At 51.6% G+C, this 20,849-nt stretch overlaps 1 protein-coding gene across 5 annotated transcripts in view; it reads right to left on the bottom strand.

The window, feature by feature from the left end:
• Positions 1-3,955: 3,955 nt before the first annotated feature.
• ATP2B4 (ATPase, Ca++ transporting, plasma membrane 4) overlaps positions 3,956-20,849 on the bottom strand; it is a 90,094-nt gene continuing 73,200 nt past the window's right edge. For 2 of the 5 annotated variants that reach the window (XM_012726842.1, XM_012726843.1), the window contains 7 exons: positions 19,813-20,004; positions 19,153-19,366; positions 18,304-18,515; positions 17,315-17,422; positions 15,658-15,834; positions 12,850-13,027; positions 8,233-8,355 (listed from right to left, as the gene is read on the bottom strand). In XM_012726842.1, coding sequence (XP_012582296.1) covers positions 8,330-8,355; positions 12,850-13,027; positions 15,658-15,834; positions 17,315-17,422; positions 18,304-18,515; positions 19,153-19,366; positions 19,813-20,004 — 1,107 coding nt within the window. In that variant the 3' untranslated portion in view covers positions 8,233-8,329. Of the gene's footprint in view, positions 8,356-12,849; positions 13,028-15,657; positions 15,835-17,314; positions 17,423-18,303; positions 18,516-19,152; positions 19,367-19,812; positions 20,005-20,849 lie in introns of all 5 variants that reach the window. The other 3 variants (XM_012726840.1, XM_012726841.1, XM_004685528.2) reach the window with 2 other exon arrangements.

Below are 20,849 nucleotides of genomic sequence, written 5' to 3'. Positions count from 1 at the left end.
AGTGGACTTTGTCAGTTCAGCCGGCCTGTTCTGCTCCCCACTCTGTTTCGGGTGAATCTTCTTACTGCCCCTGCACCTCTGGCCTATACCCCAGCTCTGTATGCAGAAATAAATCTTTAAAAAAAAAAAAAGCAAAATTAGGATTTCAAAAATGTGCCAAGTGTCACCTGGAGGCTTCTCTGCCTGTGCTGGGTCCTCACTCTTCTGAGCTCCATGGCCCAGCCCCGAGCGAGCTGGCACCTGTCTGTTGTTGGAATTAGTTGTTTAAATGTCAGTGTCCCCAAATAGAGTGTGCCTTTCAGGGCTGTGTTATTTATTGCTCTCTGGTGTTTGGCACGGAGACTGGCCCTCAGAGTTAATTGGGCTCTCTGAGGTTCCCGAGGTCCTTACTGGTGCTGTGAATTTACGACCTAAGTGTGTAGTGGGGTGAGATATTGAGAAAGAAATCGGTCTAGTCTGGTGCCTGCTGTGCGCTCATCAGCCAAAGGGAGAAGGCAAGCCCTGTCCAGGCTTTCCTGCCCCTTATGGGCCACCAGTCCCAGCACCAGGAAAGGGCTAAGGTTAAAGGGAAAGGCCTTTGGATTTCTGGGCCAGGAAAGGCCAAAACCAGCCCGTGGAAAGACATTTCTGCTCAGCCGGGTGACTTGGGAGCTGAGGAAACCAGGGCGGGACGACAGCTGGCACCTCAGTGGTGACTGCACCGCAAGCCTTCCCCCACCTCCTTGCCCCTGAGCTTTACCCCAGAGACCTTCTCCAGTCCTGACAAGCCTGAGACAAAGGCAGCAAAGACCTTACTTTTAAGTTACAGTGGTGAGTTAACAGACTTAGAAAAGAAAGATCTAGAAAGTCAAAAAAATTCTCATGCTACTCTGATCCCCATCCCCACACAGCTGTGGGGAGGAGAGAAGCTGGAAACGAGGATGTGACCAGACAAGGGGGTGGTTTCCGCTCCCTGCTCAGGAGAGGCCCCGGGAGAAAGAGGGTGAGCACTGGCGACCACTGTCTTTACTGAGGTCTTGGGATCCGAAGAAGAGCCAAGGCCTCCACCCTCATGGTCCTTCTGGAGCTCCTGCTTGGCGGTCTCCCCGGGAGTATTAGCAACCACAGAGCTGCAGTGCAGAGACAGCTGGGAGCGTGTCTGTATGAACAGATGTCAGCTGTCAGTCCCACAGCTGTGAGGAGCAGATTTCCCTCCCTGAGTCCACACAAGCAGAGCTTCTGACCCCTCTGGCAGTGAGGAGGTGACTCCTTGGCACAGGAAGCTGGTGCAATAGTCACTTTAGGAACTGGGTGGGAGCAATGCATTCAGAGGTGGCCCTGGGCCCTCCCTGGTGGTGCAGCAGCTTAAAGCACAGCTGTTTGTGGATGCTATGAAACTGTCCACAGCCACTGTAGCATGAGTTCGACCCCTGGCCAGGGAGTTGACCCACAGGGCACAGCAGACCTCTCCTGACCTGCCTGCTGCTCCCCTCAGCAGTGTATTTCAGTACATCTACCTGTTCAGCTCCCCACTCTGTGGTGAATCATCTCACTCCTCACACCTCTGGCCTCTACCCCAGCTCTTGTATGCATAAATAAATAAATCTTTAAAAACAAACAAAAACAAGGCTCATAAATGAAGATCTGAAGTTACAGAAACACAAGTCAGTCTTTCAATGTAGTGTTCCAGGGTCCAGCAGAGCAAGAATTAACCAGATTAGTCGTGCTGTTTGGGAAAAGAATGTGCTAGTACCAGTGTGGTCTGCGTGACCTCCAGTATGGGGGGGAGGGGTGTCAGAAAAAGCTGAGCTGAGGGACCAGGGGTAGGCGAGAGTCGAGGGGGATCCACCCAGCTCTGAGTGTGACGGTGCTGGCACTGTGACAGCTCACGTGTCCCTTGGGCACATTTCATGAACAGCAGTCCTCCAGTAAGATGGAAGTCAGATGGCTGCCTACATTCTCACTATGAGGGAATGTGGAGGGGCGTTCTGATTTTGACACCAGTCTCTCAGGAGCTTGCAGTGAGTGGCCACCCTAAAGCGACTGCCTCCCCCCCACCCTTGCGTGTTTGTGTTCTGAAGGCAAGGAAATATTCTTCAAAACCAGTTTCAGAGAAGTAAGGGATTGTGACCAGTTCCATATTAGGCCAACCTACAACCCAAAAGTCAGGACATCTCTGGGTTAAGGTACTCCTGTGTATGAATCTACTTAGTTATGGTCTCTTGGGGCTCAGCTTCACATCGGGAACACCTCCTATTAGTATCCTATGCAGCGAGAGAGCCACGAGCTTACCTTTTATATTTACAACAGGGCTTTATTTGCTAATAAAGAACATTTCTTTCTCCTTCCTGCTTTATATTGACATGACGTCATGCTCAGGGCCTGGGAACCAGCTCAAGGGCACCCTATGATTCATCTCTGGATTTTCCACAAAGTCAGGGAGTTGCATGGTCGTGTGTGGACTTGGGAAGGAATCAGGCTTGATGGAGAACTTCCACCTAGTGACCTTAGGGAGAGCACACAGCGGCTGAGGAAGGGGACACTAATAGCCTTTGGTAAAGTGGAGGACAGACAGAGTATTCTTTTTTTCTTTTAAAGATTTATTTATTCATACAGGCCAGAGATGCGGACAGTGAGAGGATCCACCAGAGACAGAGCGGGGAGCAGAAAAGGCAGATGGATGAAGCACGCTGCTGAGGGGAGCAGTGGCTGGGTCAGGAGAGGTCTGTCCACCATGTGGATCTCCTCCGGGGCAGGTGGGGATTGAACTCAAGCGGAAGTGGCTTTAGCTTTTTAGTGCTGCGCCACCAGGGAGGACCCAACAGAGCATTCTTTTTTAAGATACTAATACAGGAGAGCTCATTTTCCCAGAAGAAAGATTCATTTAGAAAAACGGGGGGGCTCTCCCTGGTGGCAGAGTAGGTTAAAGTGCAGCACTGCAAAGCTGTGCACAAGTTCACACAGCCACTGCTGCACAAGTTCAATCCCCACACGGTGTGCAGACCTCTCCTGTTTTGCTCACTGCTCCCCTCAGCAATGTATTTCAGTAGATCCGCCTGTTCTGCTCTCCACTTTGTCTCTGATGAATCCTCTCATTGTCCCCACACCTCTGGCCTATACCCCAGTTCTTGTAAGCATAACTAAATAAATATTTAAAAAAAGGAATAAAGGGCCCTCCCGGGTGGTGCAAGGGGTTACAGCACAGCACTATGAAGCTCTCCACAGCCACTGCAGCAGGGTTCAATCCCCAGTCAGGGAGGTGACCTGTTTGACCCGCTGCTCCCCTCAGCAGTGTACTTCATCAATCTGCCTGTTCTGCTACCCAACTGTCTCTGGTGAATCTTCTCATCAACCTGCACCTCTGGCCTGTGCCCAGTTCTGTATGCATAAATAAATAAACCTTAAAAAAAAAAGGGGCCCTCCCTGGTGGTGTAGGGGGTTAAAGCACAGCACAAAGAAGCTTAAGTCACTTCCACATGAGTTCGATCCCCGCCTGCCCCAGAGGAGACCACATGGCGCGGCAGACCTCTCCTGACCCGCCCGCTGCTCCCCTCAGCAGTGTACTTCGCTGATCTGCCTGTTCTGCTCCCCACTCTGTCTCTGGTGAAGCCTCTCACCCTCCGCATCTCTGGCCTGTACCCTAGTTCTGTACGAATAAATAAATAAATCTTAAAAAAAAAAAAAAGGACTAAAAAGGACTGTCAAGCTTGAATTTATCTTGTTTTCCCAAACACACACTTTTTCAAAAGCTCCAGCTCCCAGACCGGAGATACTCACTAGCTTGAGCAGAGCAAACTTTGGACAAGGGGATGAAGCTGGCCAGCAGGGTCCTGCGCTGCCAGAGAAGCACTGTGGAAGGGTCTGCCAGGGCCGGGGTTTGAACAGATGGGGATCTGGGCGCGGTGCGCAGATTCCTTCTCAACCTTCTTAACCAGGGACCCGACCCTAAAGCGGAGACGCATGGAGGACAGAGCAGTCACACGTGGGCTTGGGCTTTATTCTCAGTGCACGGCAGTACTGGTTTCTGCTCATTAGCAACAAGCTTTATTGGTTCCCCAAATTTTATCCTTTCCCCCCCTTCTTTTAAAATCCTATTCTTCCTGTCTCGGTGGAACAACATATTTGAATTTCAGATTTGCCAGTTGAAAGCAATTTTTTTTTTCCCTATGAACCACATAAATACATGCAAAACATTGTACAGAGTTTAAATAATATCAGAATGCAAATACAGATTGGGTGCACTGTTAAGCTGAACTGCAAATTATGGCAACACACACGGGGGTGCATGTTGCTTTGATATCACCATTTGTTTCTATCATGCAGACCACAACAGTCAATCTTTTATTTTGTTTTTCTTTTTTTATACAAAAATACCAGTGCCTGTTATACTAGTTACTGAAAAAAAAAAAAAAAAAAAAAGAGAAACTCAGAATTCCTATCTGCGTGCTGACTTGAAAAGAACAACGTGGAGTTGTGTTGGCACATCCATGGCATATGCACATATGGCGTATATACATGTGAAACACAAACCACAGGCCACGTCAGTCGTGGGGAGCTCACCTCCCTGCAGCTCTCCCAGTCAAGAGGAACAGGGCAGCGGGCCTGACAGCAGAGTTGGGAAGGCAAAGGGCTGGCTGGGAGCAAAGGGGGAGGGTGGCTCTCTATTCTGAGAAGAGTCTGGAATGGCTTAAGAATAGCAGGCACTGAAAAGTGCCCCACCCCCACCACTGTAGTGGGTGATCCCTAGGTATGGTGTGGTAGGCAAGGACTGCAGGAAAGAAAGGAAACCAGGCTTGCTGCCCGCTCTGGTTTTTTTAGCAGTGAGCAGTCACGCAGATTTAATAAGCAATGCTCCCCTCTGAAGTTCCAGGGGAAGAAGAAACTTAAACCTGAAAGAATCCACAAGGTGGTCTCTCCATCGCCTTTCAGGACCGAGAATGGGACCTAGCCCCATCCCCAAGACTGTCAGCCAGAGCTGAAACCAGCCTTTGTTCTGCTCATTTCTGGGCCCTGTCCCCCATCTGATACACTGCACAAACCTCGCTAGGGGGAGGAAGAGTCCCAAATTGGACCCTGGCACAAAAACTCACTAGTGGAAATTTCTGGGGGTGATAGGAAAGAACCCTTGCAGCTCAAGAGGTATTCATGTTTCGGGTACTGCTCTGCCAGGTGTTCAAGAAACCCAAATCTCCCCGAAGTTCCTCACTTCCTCACCACCGGTTACAAATGAGCCTGGGGCCCTCCTCCTTGGGGGTGCTCACGCATTTCCTGCTGGCTGTTCCACCTTGCTAGGTCTTCCACTTAGCTGTAGTCTGCTGCCTGTTTTCTAGGTTTATCAAGAGGTTTTCCCCTTCTCCCCATCAGACCCTTTTCAAACCCAAAGCACCATTTTTGGGGAAAGCTTTATTAACTTATGCCATATTTATTCACTGCCAGTTGGATCACTGAAACTGAGTAGAAAAAAAAAACTTATATAAAAAACATATGCATAGAAACACTTAAACTTACTCAATTCCATATCAACAAAATTTATATTAAAAAAGCCTAGAACCCAACAAATTGTTTTCCCCTAAGTATAAAGATGGCTGTTTGGAGAAAGGAAGTAAATTGCGTCGGTTTTAAAACCAATTACAAATATACTAAGTCACCTGTCATGTCTAACAGCTGGTTATGTGCTCCATCCACAGGGTTACATGACGGCACTTAAGTCTTTTAAACAAAATACATATGGCTGACTCAAAAATATCGGTTTCTGATCTAAAGAAAACTATAGATTTTTGCATAATATTTTTCTATTTTCTCTCCTACTATGGAAACTAGAGTACACACACACACACAAAAACCGTTGACGCTAAACAAGTAGACACACGTAACGTCCTCAGGAGTGACCTGTGAGGCATCATGGGCGTCTACAGGGCGCAGGAATGATAAAAGAGCCTTCAAAGTTTGTTATTGGCTTGGCTTTTAAACTGATCTGAGGTAATAAAAGACTTGACAGAACTAAAGCTTCCGATGTATTTAATAAATATATATATGAACACCTAATACCTTGGCTGAGTGGGTTTCCCCCCGAGGGTATTTAAGACAGAGGGAGAAATTACTGAAGCATGTAAGCTCTATAAAGCCAAAATCCAAATCGGTGGGTTATGCAGTCATGGGATGGACGGGGGTGTTTTCTGTTCACTCTCCCTCGCGCAGCTCAGGTGACAGGTGAGGAAGGACTCCAGAAGGCGGCTGGAGAGGTCCAGGTCACCTTGCACAAATGGAAACTCAGCAATTCCCAAAAGTCTCAAACCCTTTCTTCCTACTCCCAGCATTCTAGAAAGAGGAAGGCAAGGGACACTGACCTAATGGGAAAGGTGACCTGGCAGACAAGAGCGGACCCTCCCGACAGATGAGCCAAAGTCAAGACCAGCAGGGATGAAGATGGACCTCCTGCCACACGGATCCAGCACATGCAGCTGGCTCCAGCTTGTTTCGCTAAGGAACACTTCATTTCCGAGGGCAGCCCCCAGCTCCAGGGGGTGGGGGTGGGGGCGGGGGATGCATTGGGCAGTGTTCAGGGAAAGAAGGCTCAGGGTTCCACTGGGGCACATCCTGGAGAGGAGTGGGGGGGGCACGTGGGAGAAGGGAAGAGAGGAAGGGGAGCTTTTCAGAGTAGGCCTTTTGCTCCTTCATTGTCACTGGAGCCTTCCACTTGGGATACATCTTGTTGGCACAGCCAGAATGTTTGAGAAAGGCTGAACCCTCTTCAGAGACTGTATGGGTCAGGGGACATGGCAAAAATGTTAGACTAAGAAAAATAAAGGGACTGTCAAAGCTTGGATCTCATCACCCAGGCACAAGGTTTCTGGTTTCTCAGAGGAAGGTGTTCTCAGATCCTGCAGAATGGCTTCTGGGAGCCCTTCCTGAAGCTTCTGAACACTTAGTCCTAACCCTAACAGTCAGGTTCTGCCCTGGAAGAGCCTTGGTGGATGGCTTTGAAAGCAGTAGTGGTCACCCCAAGGAGGACCCCACCAAAGTTGGCTTTGACGGTCTGTCTTGTCTTAGACCTGCCAGATTCTGGTCTTCGACATCCAAGTTCAGTTGGGGGCAGGGCTATTTTCCATTCTTTCTTTCCCTACCACTTTTGTATCAGGAGAATGTTCAGGCTCTCAGCAAAACTGTATACCACATATACACGAGCTTCGTTGTCAAGACTGATCTCCCTGGCACTTAAAAAGCACACACACCTGACAAGATGGCGGTTTTGAAGCAGAAAAGGTAACCTGGCAAGAAGAGGAATACACTCCTAGCAGCTCTTAATTGCTTCCCAAGGACCCTTGCAACAGACAAGGCAGACCTCTCTGCCTTTAGAACGAAATCAAGAGTTCCATTGGCACCAGAAGGGGGGAGTGGTCAAAGTTGACTTAATTGATCCGTGCCCTTTCTAATGTCTTATCAACTTAAATTAAAAAGCAAAGAGTAAAGAGAAGGAAGACAACAGTCACGAGAGACCAAAAGAACCTTGGGGAGGTTTGACTGGAAGGGCAGAAAGAGCTAGCAGGTTTTAAGTAGAGCTTTCCAAAATGGGAAAATTGTTTTAACAACCATCCCTATAGAGGCTGGTTCTGCACACTCCATTCTTACCTCAAGACATTTCGTTTGAGGATATGTGTCTCTGTGAACCCTCAATCAAGCTTATAAATAGCACAGACTCATAGGGTAAAATCCAGAAGTCAGGAGATGTGACCTACATATGAATACTGGGTAAGAATTTGGGTTGGGGTAGAGGCCAAGGGCACTGTTGTCGTTTCTTTAAAAATGACAATGAAAACACCCCAGGAAGTAGATCCTACTCCTCATTACCCCCTGGGGTTCAATGGGGTCCTGCTACGAACCCCAGTTTGAGTTTTTAAAGCCAAATCCTTAGTAGGTCTGCGTGCTTGCCTCTTCGTGGTCACATAGGGGTGAATCACACATACTTGGGAGCCGCTGACATGACAGTGAAAAGTCCCATCATCACCTTAGAGGCTGGACAAAGGAGACAGGGAAAAGCAGGGACGGGGGGTCAGAGAATCAAGTTCAAACTGACGTCTCCAGGCTGTGCACGGGGCTGTCCGAGTGGGAGGCGACAGTCTGCACTGGGCTGTAGTCCACTGCATTGTTGTTTTTGTTGGCCTGTGGGGTGACCTCACCGTCCAACAGGAGCACCCCAGTCCCAGACTTAGCGGCGCTGTCGGGAACTTCCTCATCTTCCTCCAGCAGCGGAGTCCGCGGCACCTCCTCCTCCATGGAGAACTCAGGTTGGGTCATGAAGTTGTGGATGGAGTCTTTGTTCTTGGGTTTGTGACGGGTTTCGTGGAGGGAACTATGGAATACTTTCACCACCTTGATCTACACCGGGGAAAGGACAGGGAGAAGGAGGTGAGCATGGGCTGGTGGACCAAGGAACCGGGTTAAGGAGAGAAACAAAGCCCAAGTGGAAATATGCACAACGAGCAAACACAATACATCTAAGAAGAGGTCGTGGAAGGCCAGAGACATCACGTGGCTCGAATGTCAAGCACGGGGTGGGTGAGTCAAGGCAGACAACTAGGATATCTCAACTGTCGTAAAAAAAAAAATAAATAGAAAACCCAAAGCAAAGTCGGCATTCCCAAACAATCCGCTCGCAAAGAAACAGAAACCAACGAGGTTCCTTAGTTTCCTTCCGATGGAGGGCAATGACGTTGGAGCTAGGTGCAAATTAATAGCCAAACTCAAAAGATTCAGACACGTGGACTTCTGTGTTCAGGCCAAACATGTCGTGAACATGAAATGGAAAAATTACATATTGATGTTTAGTTGTCAGTTTACAACCTTCAAAGAGCCGGGCAAACCACTATGCACAGAGTACACTTCGGGTGATAAGTGACCACGAATCCCGTGCAGCAAGGCAGACAAACCAACCCTCACTGGTGCAGTAGCATGCAACACTTTAAAACTGACATTCTCCAACTTAATTTCCCCCTTCCATCAGAAAACATGCATATGTTTCTGTCCCCGGCCCCCCCAAGAGAGCAGAACTTTACTTTTTCAGTACCTCTCCTGGAGGACAGGTGGGCACAGGTACCTCCTGACGAGAGACCAGCGCTCACAGCTTACGTGCCCATCTGTGTCTTGGACACAGCGACTACTTGGGGTGCGGCTGTCCCCAGTGGGCCCAGATCGCAAAGGAGAATGTGAGCTTGTGTTGAGAAGGGAGGGATGAGATCAGGAAAGAAACCGCCCAGTCCAGCAAGCAGCGCTGCAATCGGGGAGGCTTTTCAGCTGGGGACAGGAGCACCCATGGGCCCTTTTACTGGGGACACCGGTAGAGTCGAAGCCTCGGTGCAATTGCACACGGAAAAGGGAAGGGTCCGGCCACTTCAAGAAGAGGACGAGAACAGTCATTGACTGCTGGGACAGGCCTCTGCCTCTTCCATAGCCAGTGGTCAGTGGTCCTTTGGCCAGTTCTGCCCCCAAACTGCAGGCCTCTGGGGATGCGGCTTAGAGCCTGGGTTGAGGTAGGGGAAATGCTGGATCCAGGGGATGGGGAGGTGGCGGGGAGGGGTAAATGATTGTAGAACAGTGTTGGTTGTTGGGAGGTGGGTCTTACCCAAAAGTTAGCCCCTCAAAAAGAAATGCGAGTGATGCAGGAGAAATTGTTGCAGTGGGAAGGAAGAGGGAGGAGTGATGGAAGGTGGGGTAGGCCACCTTTCTTTCTGTTGTCATTGAAGCAAAGAAGATGTTCCTGGAGAAGAGTCGAGAATGTGGAGTAGTAGGGCACACTACGAGTCTGGCCAGTAAACTGGTCAGCTGGCCTCTTTCAGAGTTTCCAGCACCGCACAGAGCTTGTGCAAATCACGGGCAGAGAAGGACCACTGAAGTTGCGTGCAGCGGACTCAGGCATTCCTCCTGTTCCCTTGCTCCCCCAGAGCCTGGCTGACCCACCTGGGAATGAGTGTGGGTGCTCAAAATCTGGCAGGCAAAGGACTCTTTGCCACCCCACAGAATCAGCTCAACAGCTCAGGCAAGAGTCGTCGAAGCGCCTGGGCCTACCTTCGCCGAGCTGAGCAGAGTAAGTGCGAGGTCCCCACCTCCTCAGCTCCCCGCTGACCGTCTAGGAGGGTGAACTTTACCCGCCATGCTCTCTGTGCTCCAGACCTTGGTGCGGTCAGCTGGAGCAGAGGTCCCATCTGGCCTTCAGGAAGTCTCAAGTTTTAGCTATCTCTGTCAAATCTTAGAGCAAGGCAACTTGGACTGAGTAAGCCTGAACTCCAGGCCTTCTCTCTTGGCTCTGGTCAAGATTTGGGTGCAAGGCCAGATACCTCCCTGAAGGAGATAACACAGCCCTACTTTTCACCTGTATTTAACTCAAATTTCTAACAAGCACTACAGAACAGCTATCTTTATGTGAACGTTGTCATATTTTAAAGGAATTGGATACTTTAATGAAATAACCCTCTGTGAAATCCAGTGTAGGAAGCAGGTTTTAAAAAAAGGGGGCTTGCCTGAGGGTCTGAAGCCATTTGCTAGCTTTTCCTCTCATCTGTCAGGGTGGCCAAGTAACACTGTTCCCGGCAACAAGGAGGGAGAGAAAGTAAATTGGGGAGAGGTAGACAGAAGATAGGTGGGGGTTTCTCCTTTGGGGGAGCAAGCAACAGAGAGGGAAGGCCTCTGGGATCTAAAGGGAAACCTGTCACCTGCAAGGGACATTCAAGTGAACATGACTGAGAGAGATGGGGGTGGAGGGGGGTGGGAGCTCCTGGTGACCTGGTGGGTAGGAGAGGGGTGACGAGGCAGAGGGCACAGGCTGGAGCCAGAATGTTCCTCAGCTCCAACACTGCCCTCAGAGAACTTAATATAAGCTGGTGAAGAGTCACTGAGATACACCACCAATACACTCCAGTGGCGGCACCTTCTCTGGCTGGTGCCAGGGCCTGAACCACGTGCAGGGAGCAAGATGGAGCTGATTAAGCAGGTGCTGTGAAAGCTTCAGGCCCTTCCTGCTCTCAGCCCCGCTCTGGAGCTCAGAGGACAGAGAGGTGAAGACACCTCGTCCTTCAGCTGGTAGCTTGTAGTTTACTGCTCCCTTTTCAGAAACCAGAGGAAGAGGAGGGATTCGGGCCTTTCCACAAGGAAAATCTTAAGAGATTTAGTGACCGAACGCTCTGAAATGGAAAGGGGTTTTAGATGCATGAATCTAACTTGGAAGAACTCGGCACACGGAGGCACGGCTGGACAAGGGGCGCTATCTACCCGCAGCTCTAGGGAGCCGGGGCTCAGTCCTCTGCTGACTTTCCTTCCACCTTCAGTCAGTGGGACCCTGACTCTAGCCTTTCCTGACAGAGAGGCACGATATAAAGGGCAGAAGCTACCTAGGAGGAGGAAATAGAGAACTATGCAAGGACTAGAGTAAGAAGTGCTTGGATATTCTCACAGTAAGGCTTCTCTGGTTCTTTCTCACCTGCCTTTGGGCCTATGGAAATCTGTATCTACGCAAACCCCAACCCACTTACAGCTGGTTAAAAGTGACAACAGTCTGTTTGGTCACCCGGCCCGGCTCACGGTCACATGACCCACAGACAAGGCATCTTCTCTTTTCCCACCCTCATGTTCCAGGGTTTGAGCTACCAGGGTGGGTACATTGGGGGGAGGATGGAACACTTGGATATTTAAAGCTCTCAATATACCCCCACAGAGAGAATGTTCTTCCCCTGTTACAAGACAGGGAGAGGGGCACCCCAGGGCCCCTAAACCTCCACATAGGTTCTGCCATTCGTGCTCAGCTCCACCCTCCTTTGGGTTGGGAAGGGAACCAGGGACCTCCCCTTTTCCTGGGGACCACCCTGTTAGATACCCACCGCTGATTCCTTAATAGCGGTATCAGTAAAGAGTTTCCTTTCTGCTCTGTACTGGGGAAGATAAAAGAAGCAGGATGAAGCAAGAAGCTAAGAATCTACCCAAGGAAACATGAGATCTCAGGCTGTGTTGACAGCAGTCCCAGGCTGGCTAAGAAAGGGGCCCTAAAACTTCACCACAGAGAGATAGATAGGCTGGCTACTGGTGAGGCAGCCAGAGTAGAGGAAAGAGAAGCAAAAAAGAGAAAAGACTTGTTCTTCAGAAATGCCTAAAAAAATGTTTAGCAAGAAAAAAATGTTATTATGATCTTTTCGTATATTTCTCTGACCATGTGGGATGAATTGATTCTAAAACCAGAGTTGGATTAAAGTCCCTGCAAAGCAAAAAAAAAAGTGGGGGGGAGTGTCTAGACCTGTGTATTTCAATTGACCTCTTTCTTCCACTCAGATACGTAGCAGGCCACAGCGCTGGGTGACTATGGCACGCTGTAGTGACCAGTGGCCAGCTCAACGGCAGCTCTAATGATAAAATCTCGGTGGAACAGCATCTCCCCTATCTTTTTTGGGTAGATCTGAGGCCCCCCAATGGAAGAGTGTGTGAGTGTCTCCATCCGGCCTAGCCTCACATCTAACCTTCAGAGACAGACTTTGACTCCAAGGAGGAGGAGAGGAGAGAAACAAAAACAACATGTCCAAACAAATTAAGAAACAAAAAACCACAAAGTAATGGGAAAAAACTCAAGGGAGAAACAAGCAATGCAGAAACAGTCTGAAAACACCATCATTGTCTTTTCAACCAGGCATGGATGCACCGTTTTGCCACACTTAAAGAGATTCCAAGGGCTCATGCCTGCTTGGGAGTGGAACTTCCGCCCCACTTTTCTCCCGGTGAGTCAAGAGATCAAAGGGAAACGCAAAGAAAAAGATAACCACGCTGGTTAAGTGACTGCTGCATGCTCCGGTGGCCACTTTAGCGAATCATGCATCGTAATAGACTGTCACTCACTGCCCCGAGTAGGAGATGAAACAGCAGCAACAGAGGTGGTGGGGGGAGATTTGCCTGGTGCCACTGTGACACAGGACGAGATAGGAACATGTTTTACGTCAAGGTGTTGACCCATGGTCTGCCGCTTTAGGACTCCCTTAAAATTGGCTCCCGTCTGGAATGTGTTAATTACGTCGATCTGCAAAGAATCAGAGAGTGAGACAGCTTTGCTCCACAGAGAGCAGGAGAGAGAGGAAGGGGGAGAGACCCTCCTTTATACACGAAAGGGGGGGGGGCGGTAGAGGGGGAAGGAACGCCACTGTGGAGTCTGGAGACCCAGTTGATTCCAGTCTTCTCTTCCCTTTTAGCCTAGGAAGGACATTTCAGGTTTGCCAGAGGCCTTTCCTACCCCCAAGTCTAACATGTAAAGGGACTCCTAACAGTGAGACTCAACCCACTGTTTTGATCTGTGCTCTAAGGCAGGTAATGTAATACAAAGTGTAAAGGGGTGGATTTTGAGGCTCAGGCTCTAAATTTTTGCAACTTTTCTGGGAAAATATCTCACGAGTTCAAAAGGAAAATAGGTGTCCAGAGTCCGCATGGTGGCGGCCATGCTTCCTGGACCCCAACAGAGTCCAGTCGCCAGTATCCTACCCCTGGAGACAGGCAATTAATAGGCCACTGGTTTTCCAACAACGGTCTTGTTTGGGGTTTCAGTCCAGTCCCCCACCTTTACATTACACCTGACACTTCAGTAACAAGGAACGACAAAAGGGATTCCTATATCCTTCAGAATTTGGTAGAACTGCCTTAAAAATGCCCACATGCCTCACCCCAAGGACCCTCTGGAATGCAGGAGAGGTGCATTTATCTGACTTCCTTTCCCCAAGAAAGGCTGGGAAAGCAGGCCCCGGCACTCTGATTTATAAAGCTTCCTGAGAAATCACGGAGTATTTCAGGTTAGTTTCTGGATTCCAGTTGAAGTTAGAGCTGAACCAGTTTCCCAAGCCAGCGGACTAGCAGCCTGTTTCTGTAAGAGGAGAGGATTCGGCTACCTGGAAGGAGGGGCACAGAGGACTGTGCTTCTTAGGGTCCCAGGTTCCACGATAGAACTGGACCCCAAGTTTACTTTGCCAGGGTCCTGGCCCTGTGTTTCCCAGCGTCTGCTTTCCAGGGCCTTTAGAGGGGCTGGGACAGAGCAAGAGCTTAGCCACCACCTCCCCACCTTGGGGTCGCAAAGAGAATAACAAGGATCAGCAGTTGGGAGGGGGGGTGCAGTTTGTCAGCGCTCCGCTGAGGTTGAAGGGTGATGGCAGCCAGGCGACAGAGCCAGGTACCGAGGGCACCAGTTACCACAGCCGGCCTATTGGCCTGGAAGCCGGGCGCTCATGAAGGGCACAGGTTGGTCATGGTGGCATCGCTAAGAGGTTGCCTTGGCTGCAGGAGATGGGCTCCAGCTTAAATGCCTGAGTTCCAAACGGGAAGCTAGTCAGGCTGAAGCTACACAAGGCTGTGAAACGAAATGGAGCAGACAGCGAGGGGACGGACATTGGCGCTGGGGAGAAAGAAGAGCCATGAATCGCAGCTCCCCCAGAGGGAGACTGGCAAGGAGCCAGGAGTCACTGGAGAATTCTGGCTGGGAAAAAAAACAACAACACAAAAAACCCAGAGAGTAAAAGAGAAGGTACAGGTTACATGTTCCTGGAGGGAGGAAAAGCAGAGAGGTTATTTCGCAAAATGCAAACTTAACGGGAAGCGCTGGGGTCTTAGAGACAGGAGCGCAATGCCCGGGCTCTCTGGGCATGAGAGGTTCTTGCCAGTGATGGACTCAGCAGCTGGGTGGAGGGTGGAGAGGGAGTGAGAATGCTGCTGTGGGCATTTCTAAGAGGAGGAACTTAGAAGGAGGAGCCCAGTCGACCTACCCTCCCACTCTTCCATCTGCTGTTTGTCCCTGGACACAAGTTCCTAGCAAGTGCTTGGAATATTCACTTCCCCTCTCTCCCTGGTGCGCTAAGGAGGTAAGGTTGACTAGGGAACTCTCTAAACTGTCTGCCAGGTTGGAAAGTGAAACTTATTTCTGGGCTCTCCGGCCAATCAGCAGAGAGAAAGAGGCTGCTCTGTGGAAAGCACCCTTGAGTTCTCTGGAGACAGGGAATCTCAGGACCAACATGGTTAGAGGCATCCAGGAAAGTGACAGGATTATCCCTGCCCGGGCTCCCCAATCACCCAGGAGAAGGCAGTTACAGTTGCTGTGGAAATGGGGGGAAAGAGTTACAGGAGACTTCAGAACACAGAAGCAGTTTTTTTCTCCTTTAGAAATTGTAAGAAGGGGAAGGTTTGAAGAAATTATAGCTTCTTGCTTTCTGGGAAGCAAATCTGAATCCTGCAAAAGAGACTCTAGTATTGAGAAACTGTGGTCACTGACACACACTTGGCCATCAGCTAGCCGGCCGGGACCCTCCATTTGAGTGAGTGCACAAGGTGAGTGGTGGTGTCTTTAACATAGATCCCTCCAGATAACATCTACAGACCTCCAACGGCAGACACGGTCTGACACACCCACCTGGGGTAGGCTTAGTGCTGCAAGAACCTAAATGCAGGAAGCTTGCCCGCCCCACAGAAATGGCAGAGTGGGCCTTAGCACCCTGAGAAGGTGGGTTCTGCTGACACCGTCCCTCTTCCAGGCCCCGGGGCGGCTCTGCTTTCAGAAGGACCCACAAAGCTATGTCTCCATCGGTCTGCCCTGGAGCCGGGGGCCCAGGGCTGCCCTGAGTAATGGGCCTCTGAGGGGAGAGCCCTCCCAGGGTGAGGCGCGGCCACTCTCAGTACCTGAGTCTGGATGCGGTTCAGGCCGCGGAACCAGAGGATCTGGCCCTTGCGCAGCTCCATCTCTGCCAGGTCGATCTCATCCAGCCCCTCAGCGTCCTTGGTGATCTCCTCCTTGGTGGTACCATGCCCGGCTTCCTTCAGGAACTTCAAGGATTTGGTAGGTATCGTGCAGATTACCTGAGAACAGGGGCAGCAAGAGGAGAGACCAGAATCAGGGTGAGAACCACAGTCACCTCACTGACCTGGCTCAGGCCCATGGCGGGCTTGGCCTAATCAGCCGACAGGCCTAGTCCGCGCTCCTATCCTACCGGGAGAACAGTGGAGGGAGCCCCAGCCATTCGGGCGGGCATTTACCCAGGGTCACCAGCTGTCAGGCCCTCAGGAAGATCTTCTGCCTTTATGGACACACCAAGGGGAACTTATACATTAAACCTCGTAACCAACCAGCTGCCTGTCTCAGTCCTTCCTTTCCAGCTGTCAAGCATTTTTCTATTTAAATTGCATTTATTTATGCATACAAGAACTGGGGCACAGGTCAGAGGTGCAGGGGGTGAGAGGATTCACCAGAGACTGAATGGGGAGCAGAACAGACAGATCCATTGAAATCCACTGCTGAGGGGAGCACTGGGTGGGCCAGGAGAGGTCTGCCGGGCCATGTGGGTCACCTCCCTGGCTGGGGAATCAAACTCAGGGCTGCAGTGGCTGCGGACGGCTTCATAGTGCTGCGCTTTAACCCGCTGTGCCACCAGGGAGGACCCTGTCAAGCACTTTTCAAGGGAACAGAGCTGCAGTGCTCGGCGCCTCGGAGGACGGGCCACGTGAAAGGCATTCCTGTGTTGTGAGTCCTCAGCACCCAGGACTAGGTGCACTTGGCACCTGCCACTCAGCTCTCCTTTACAAACAAGCGGCGTGCAGGGCTTAGGTGGGGCAGCAAGCACCGCAGCAGCGCCCCAAGGAGCCACGTGTTCTGAGACAGGAAGGTCGTCAGCGTCCTGCTTCCACCTGGGAGGAGCTGCCATGGGACGAGCTGCCTGTGGCACCGAGGCCATGTGGTCGTGCCGTTAACTCCCATGGGGAGTTTCAACAGGTGAAACAAGCGTTGCCCCGGTGTACAACTGCTCTCTGGGGCTGCTGGTGGATGAGCTTCAGCAAACGGAACTGGGGGGAGGGACTCGCGTTAGCAACAGGGCGAGAGCTGGGATGCAAACCCGCAGTCAGGCCCAGCGTCCATGCTGTGAGCCGCTCGCTGTGCAGCTGCTCCCAGACCTCGTGAGTCTGGAGTCACCTTAAGTGACACAGGTGAGCTCACGGTCAGAAGCAGAAGGGGCGGGGAAGCCCCCAGTTCTGTCGGTACAGCACTCACAGCAGGACTCCAGTTTCAATAGAGTGAAGACGAATGACCTCTATGATTTTTACGTGTTTTAAAGCAAAATTCCATTGAACATCACTCCCTCTCAGAGAAGCAAAGAGGTGTGCCCTCTGGAGGTAAGGCTGGATGTGGGGAGCACCGATCCTTCCACCCTGGGGCCCCTGAAGATGGCAAGAACTTGAGGGTCATGGTGGGGAGGGCAGGAGGGGGGGGGAATGCGGGGGAAGAGCTGGGAGTGTGGCATCCCCAGAGAGGGGCACCCCAGTGCTGGGGGACAGTGGCGCTCACCTGGCCCCACAACAGCTCGCCGATACCGATGAGGAGACACCAAAGCCACTGGGACAGGGTGAGCTTCGTGCAGCTGAAGGGTTTCCCTCCGAGTTCCACGATGATGATCTAGAGCAGAGAAGGAGGCAGGCTGCATCAGGGAGACGGAGCAGGCAGTGGCCCTCCAGCCCAGGCCACCGCATCCACGGCCCGACCCGGGACCCCTGTGGCGCACGTCCTGATCTACCGGCTGGGAAGGGGAAAGGTGACATCCAGGAGCCAGAGGGGGCACACATGCCCTGTGTCACGCAGCACAATGGGGAGACGGACTTACTCTGAGTTACCAAGGGAAGGACGCGGGCACTGGGGGTGGGGGGTGGGCTGGAGGTGCCTTATGGGTGAAGCCAAGTGGGTAGTGAACAGAAGGCATCATGATGAAGAGGAACTGGGGGCGGGGCAAGTAGCGGGGGTACCCTGGGGAGCTCTCATACATGATCTGTCGTATCCACAGATGTTTTATCCTGGCCTTGACGAGGGTGAGAAGGGCGAGGCCTGAGCCTTGATGACCAGGGCAGTGGTGTCCTTGACACGCCCTGGGGGAGCCCAGCCAGGCCTGCTCTGTCAGCTATGAGGACACCCTTGCCCCCGCGGCTCTTTGTGAATTGTGCAGCATTTTCTATGACAACCCCTTTAGAAACAAGGAGCAGGCACAGGGAGACAGTCCATCTGGCATGCCGGGGGGGTAGGAATGTCCCTCCCCTTGGCTTCTGTGAAATTTGTTTGAGAAAGGTAACGAAAGGATCCTGAGTCATTCACTACCAAGGTGCTGCCTTGTGCTGAGGCCCAATTCTAGAGCAACATGCAAATGGAAACAAACTGGGAACCCCAAGAGTTCAACCCACAGCTGGGTTCCTACTTCCTCCTTTTCCTGCTACTCTGGCTTTATCATTCCAGAGGCGCCCCCCGCCCCCCGCCCCCCCAGCCCCATGACTCCAGCTAGGATCTCACACCTGGCTGACGAATGTGCCAAAGACCACGGCGCAGAAGATGATGTTGCGGAAGATGCCGGAGAAGACATTCCTCTCCCCGTGGATCTTGCGGGAGTTGATTTCATTGAAGAGCTGCATCAGCACGAAGGTGTTGAAGATGATGGTGTAGTGCTGGCTGGGCGGTGAGTGCAGGGGTGCGTTCCTCCCGCTGTCAATGTCAAAGAACTTCTCGCCTAGTGGGGAGGAGGGAAGCGAGGTGGGGGGCGGGGCTAAGTACTGTCTCATGGCTCAGAATGAGTGAGAACACCTGGCCATACATGCTGGGGCTGGTGTTGTTTCTAGCTGGTTGAGTTGCACCAGCGAGCAAGTCCTTTAACTGTCAGCCTTGCTCTCCATGGACCTGAGCTCCCGTTTTGTTTTTTTTTTAAAGATTTATTTATTTTGCATACAGAGCTGGGGCACAGGCCAGAGGTGTAGGAGTGGTAAGATTCACTAGAGACAGAGTGGGGAGCAGAACAGGCAGAACAGATGAAACACTCTGCTGAGGGGAGCAGCAGGCGGGTCAGGAGAGGTCTGCCATGCCATGTGGGTCACCTCCCTGGCGGGGGAATCGAACTCATGCTGTAGAGGCTGCTGTGAGCTTCATGGTGCTGTGCTTTAACCAGTTGTGCCACTGAGGGGTAGAGGGGGCCCCAGCTCCCGTTTTATAATTCAGAAGGCAACAGCAGAATAAAGACCCCCTTATAAATTCTCGAGAGAGTAACAGAGGACGCACTCCCTGAGCTGACTGCTACCATCATCCCTCAGGCCGTCCTCTGCCCCGCCCCATATAGGCCCCGCCCACCTAGGCCCCGCCCCCACCCAGCTCACCAGCAAAGACAAGGGAAAAGATGACAGTGAGCTGGTAGACGGCGTGGCCCAGGATGTTCTTCATCATGGTGCGTGAGATCAGGGGCTTGTTTCGGCCATAAGGGCGGCGCTTCAACAGAGAATCCGTGGGAGGCTCCGTGGCCAGGGCCAGTGAGGCGAATGTGTCCATGATTAGGTTAACCCACAGCATCTGCACGGCTTTCAGTGGGGAGTCCTGGGAGAAAGAAGAGCCAGTCCTTTAGCTGTCCCCGGCCACTGCCCCTCAGCAACCCCATCAAGCTCACCCCTGCCCTGGAATGGCTTAACTATTGCCAGACATCAAGGCTCGGGATCTGGCCACTTAAACGCATTTGAGCCCTGGATTCCTCACCTGTAATATGGGAGAGAATACCTACTTTGCGAGGTTGTTTTTGAATACAGATAATTCATCTATGTGTGTATCAGTGGCTGACACACAGGCTGAGTTAATGGTAATGAAGTTGCCATCACCCTAGGGGTGACAGGAGCTGTGTCCACGAGCAGATAGAGACTTCGGACCTACGTAGCTGACTTCTGCCCTGATGCCACTGGGAACACCGTTCTTACTTCACCTTCAGCCTCCTGCACCCCACACCCCATGTTCCCTGGCCCCTGTCTTGTCCCTCCCATCTCGGCCTTCACCTGAGTGATGCAGGCCCCAGTGAAGGCCACGATCACCGCCACCACGTTGACAGTGAGCTGGAACTGGAGGAACTTGGAGATGCTGTCGTAGACATTTCGTCCCCACATCACGGCCTTCACAATGCTGGTGAAGTTGTCATCAGTCAGGATGATGTCTGAGGCCTCCTTGGCCACGTCTGTGCCTGCAATGCCCTGCGGTGAGGATGGGAGGGAAGACAATGAGGAACGGGAGGGAGCAGCGTCCATCTGAGCTCTGAGCCTGGACTCCATGCCCTGCCCCCAGAAGCTCCAGAAGTCAGAACACTAGAGTGGGCCCAATGGTCCATCCAGCTAACACCCAGGCCGAGCCACTGTGCCAGGAGTTCCCTTCTGTCCCTAAGAAAGTGAAGGCAAACGGTGCCACAGGCAGTCCCCCTTTCTGGGACTGCCTCTGCCTGGAGTTCACCCCACATGGAAATGACAGTTGTCTCTGAGAGCGCTCCCTCCTCTGACTCCTTAGACATGCCTTTCTTTTTCTACCTCCAAATTGCTGCCTTTGTTTTCCCCTACCAGTATCTCATCTTCCCCTGCCTCCCTGGCACCTTTAAGTCACCCCACATTTTTCCGAGGAGTAGCCTGGCAGTGCAGGTCAGAGGCCTGTCTTGTGCCCAGTCCAGTCACGGGGAAACACTAAGGGTCACCTGTAGACACAACCAGCTCCGAGCCTGGCAGGCAAAGCGCTCACCACATGGACGCCAGTCATCTCCCAGCCAGCCCCTAAGCATCTTTCTGCTCAAAGGCTGTTGTTTTAGTCACAACTCCCCAAATCCCTCGTTTACATGTAGAGCTTACACTTCTGCTTTCACCCCTCTTCAAGTCTGCAACCTCCCCTTTCCCCAACACACACCAATCCCCCTATCGACTAATCTCTGCTTCTTTTGTCTCACATCTTGCAATTCCTGCACCCACCCCCAACCCCCACTTTCAAAACTGCTTCTTGAACATGGCTGGACCAGAAGATTATTTGTTCCTTTATCTGGTGGTAGCATCATCCTATT

Source organism: Condylura cristata, unplaced genomic scaffold (genome assembly GCF_000260355.1).
Source record: "Condylura cristata isolate star-nosed mole 26May11 unplaced genomic scaffold, ConCri1.0 scaffold00018, whole genome shotgun sequence".
NCBI classification, from domain to species: domain Eukaryota; kingdom Metazoa; phylum Chordata; class Mammalia; order Eulipotyphla; family Talpidae; genus Condylura; species Condylura cristata.
The sequence above is the reverse complement of the archived record's forward strand: the minus strand, read 5'-3'. Positions and strand labels throughout refer to the sequence as shown.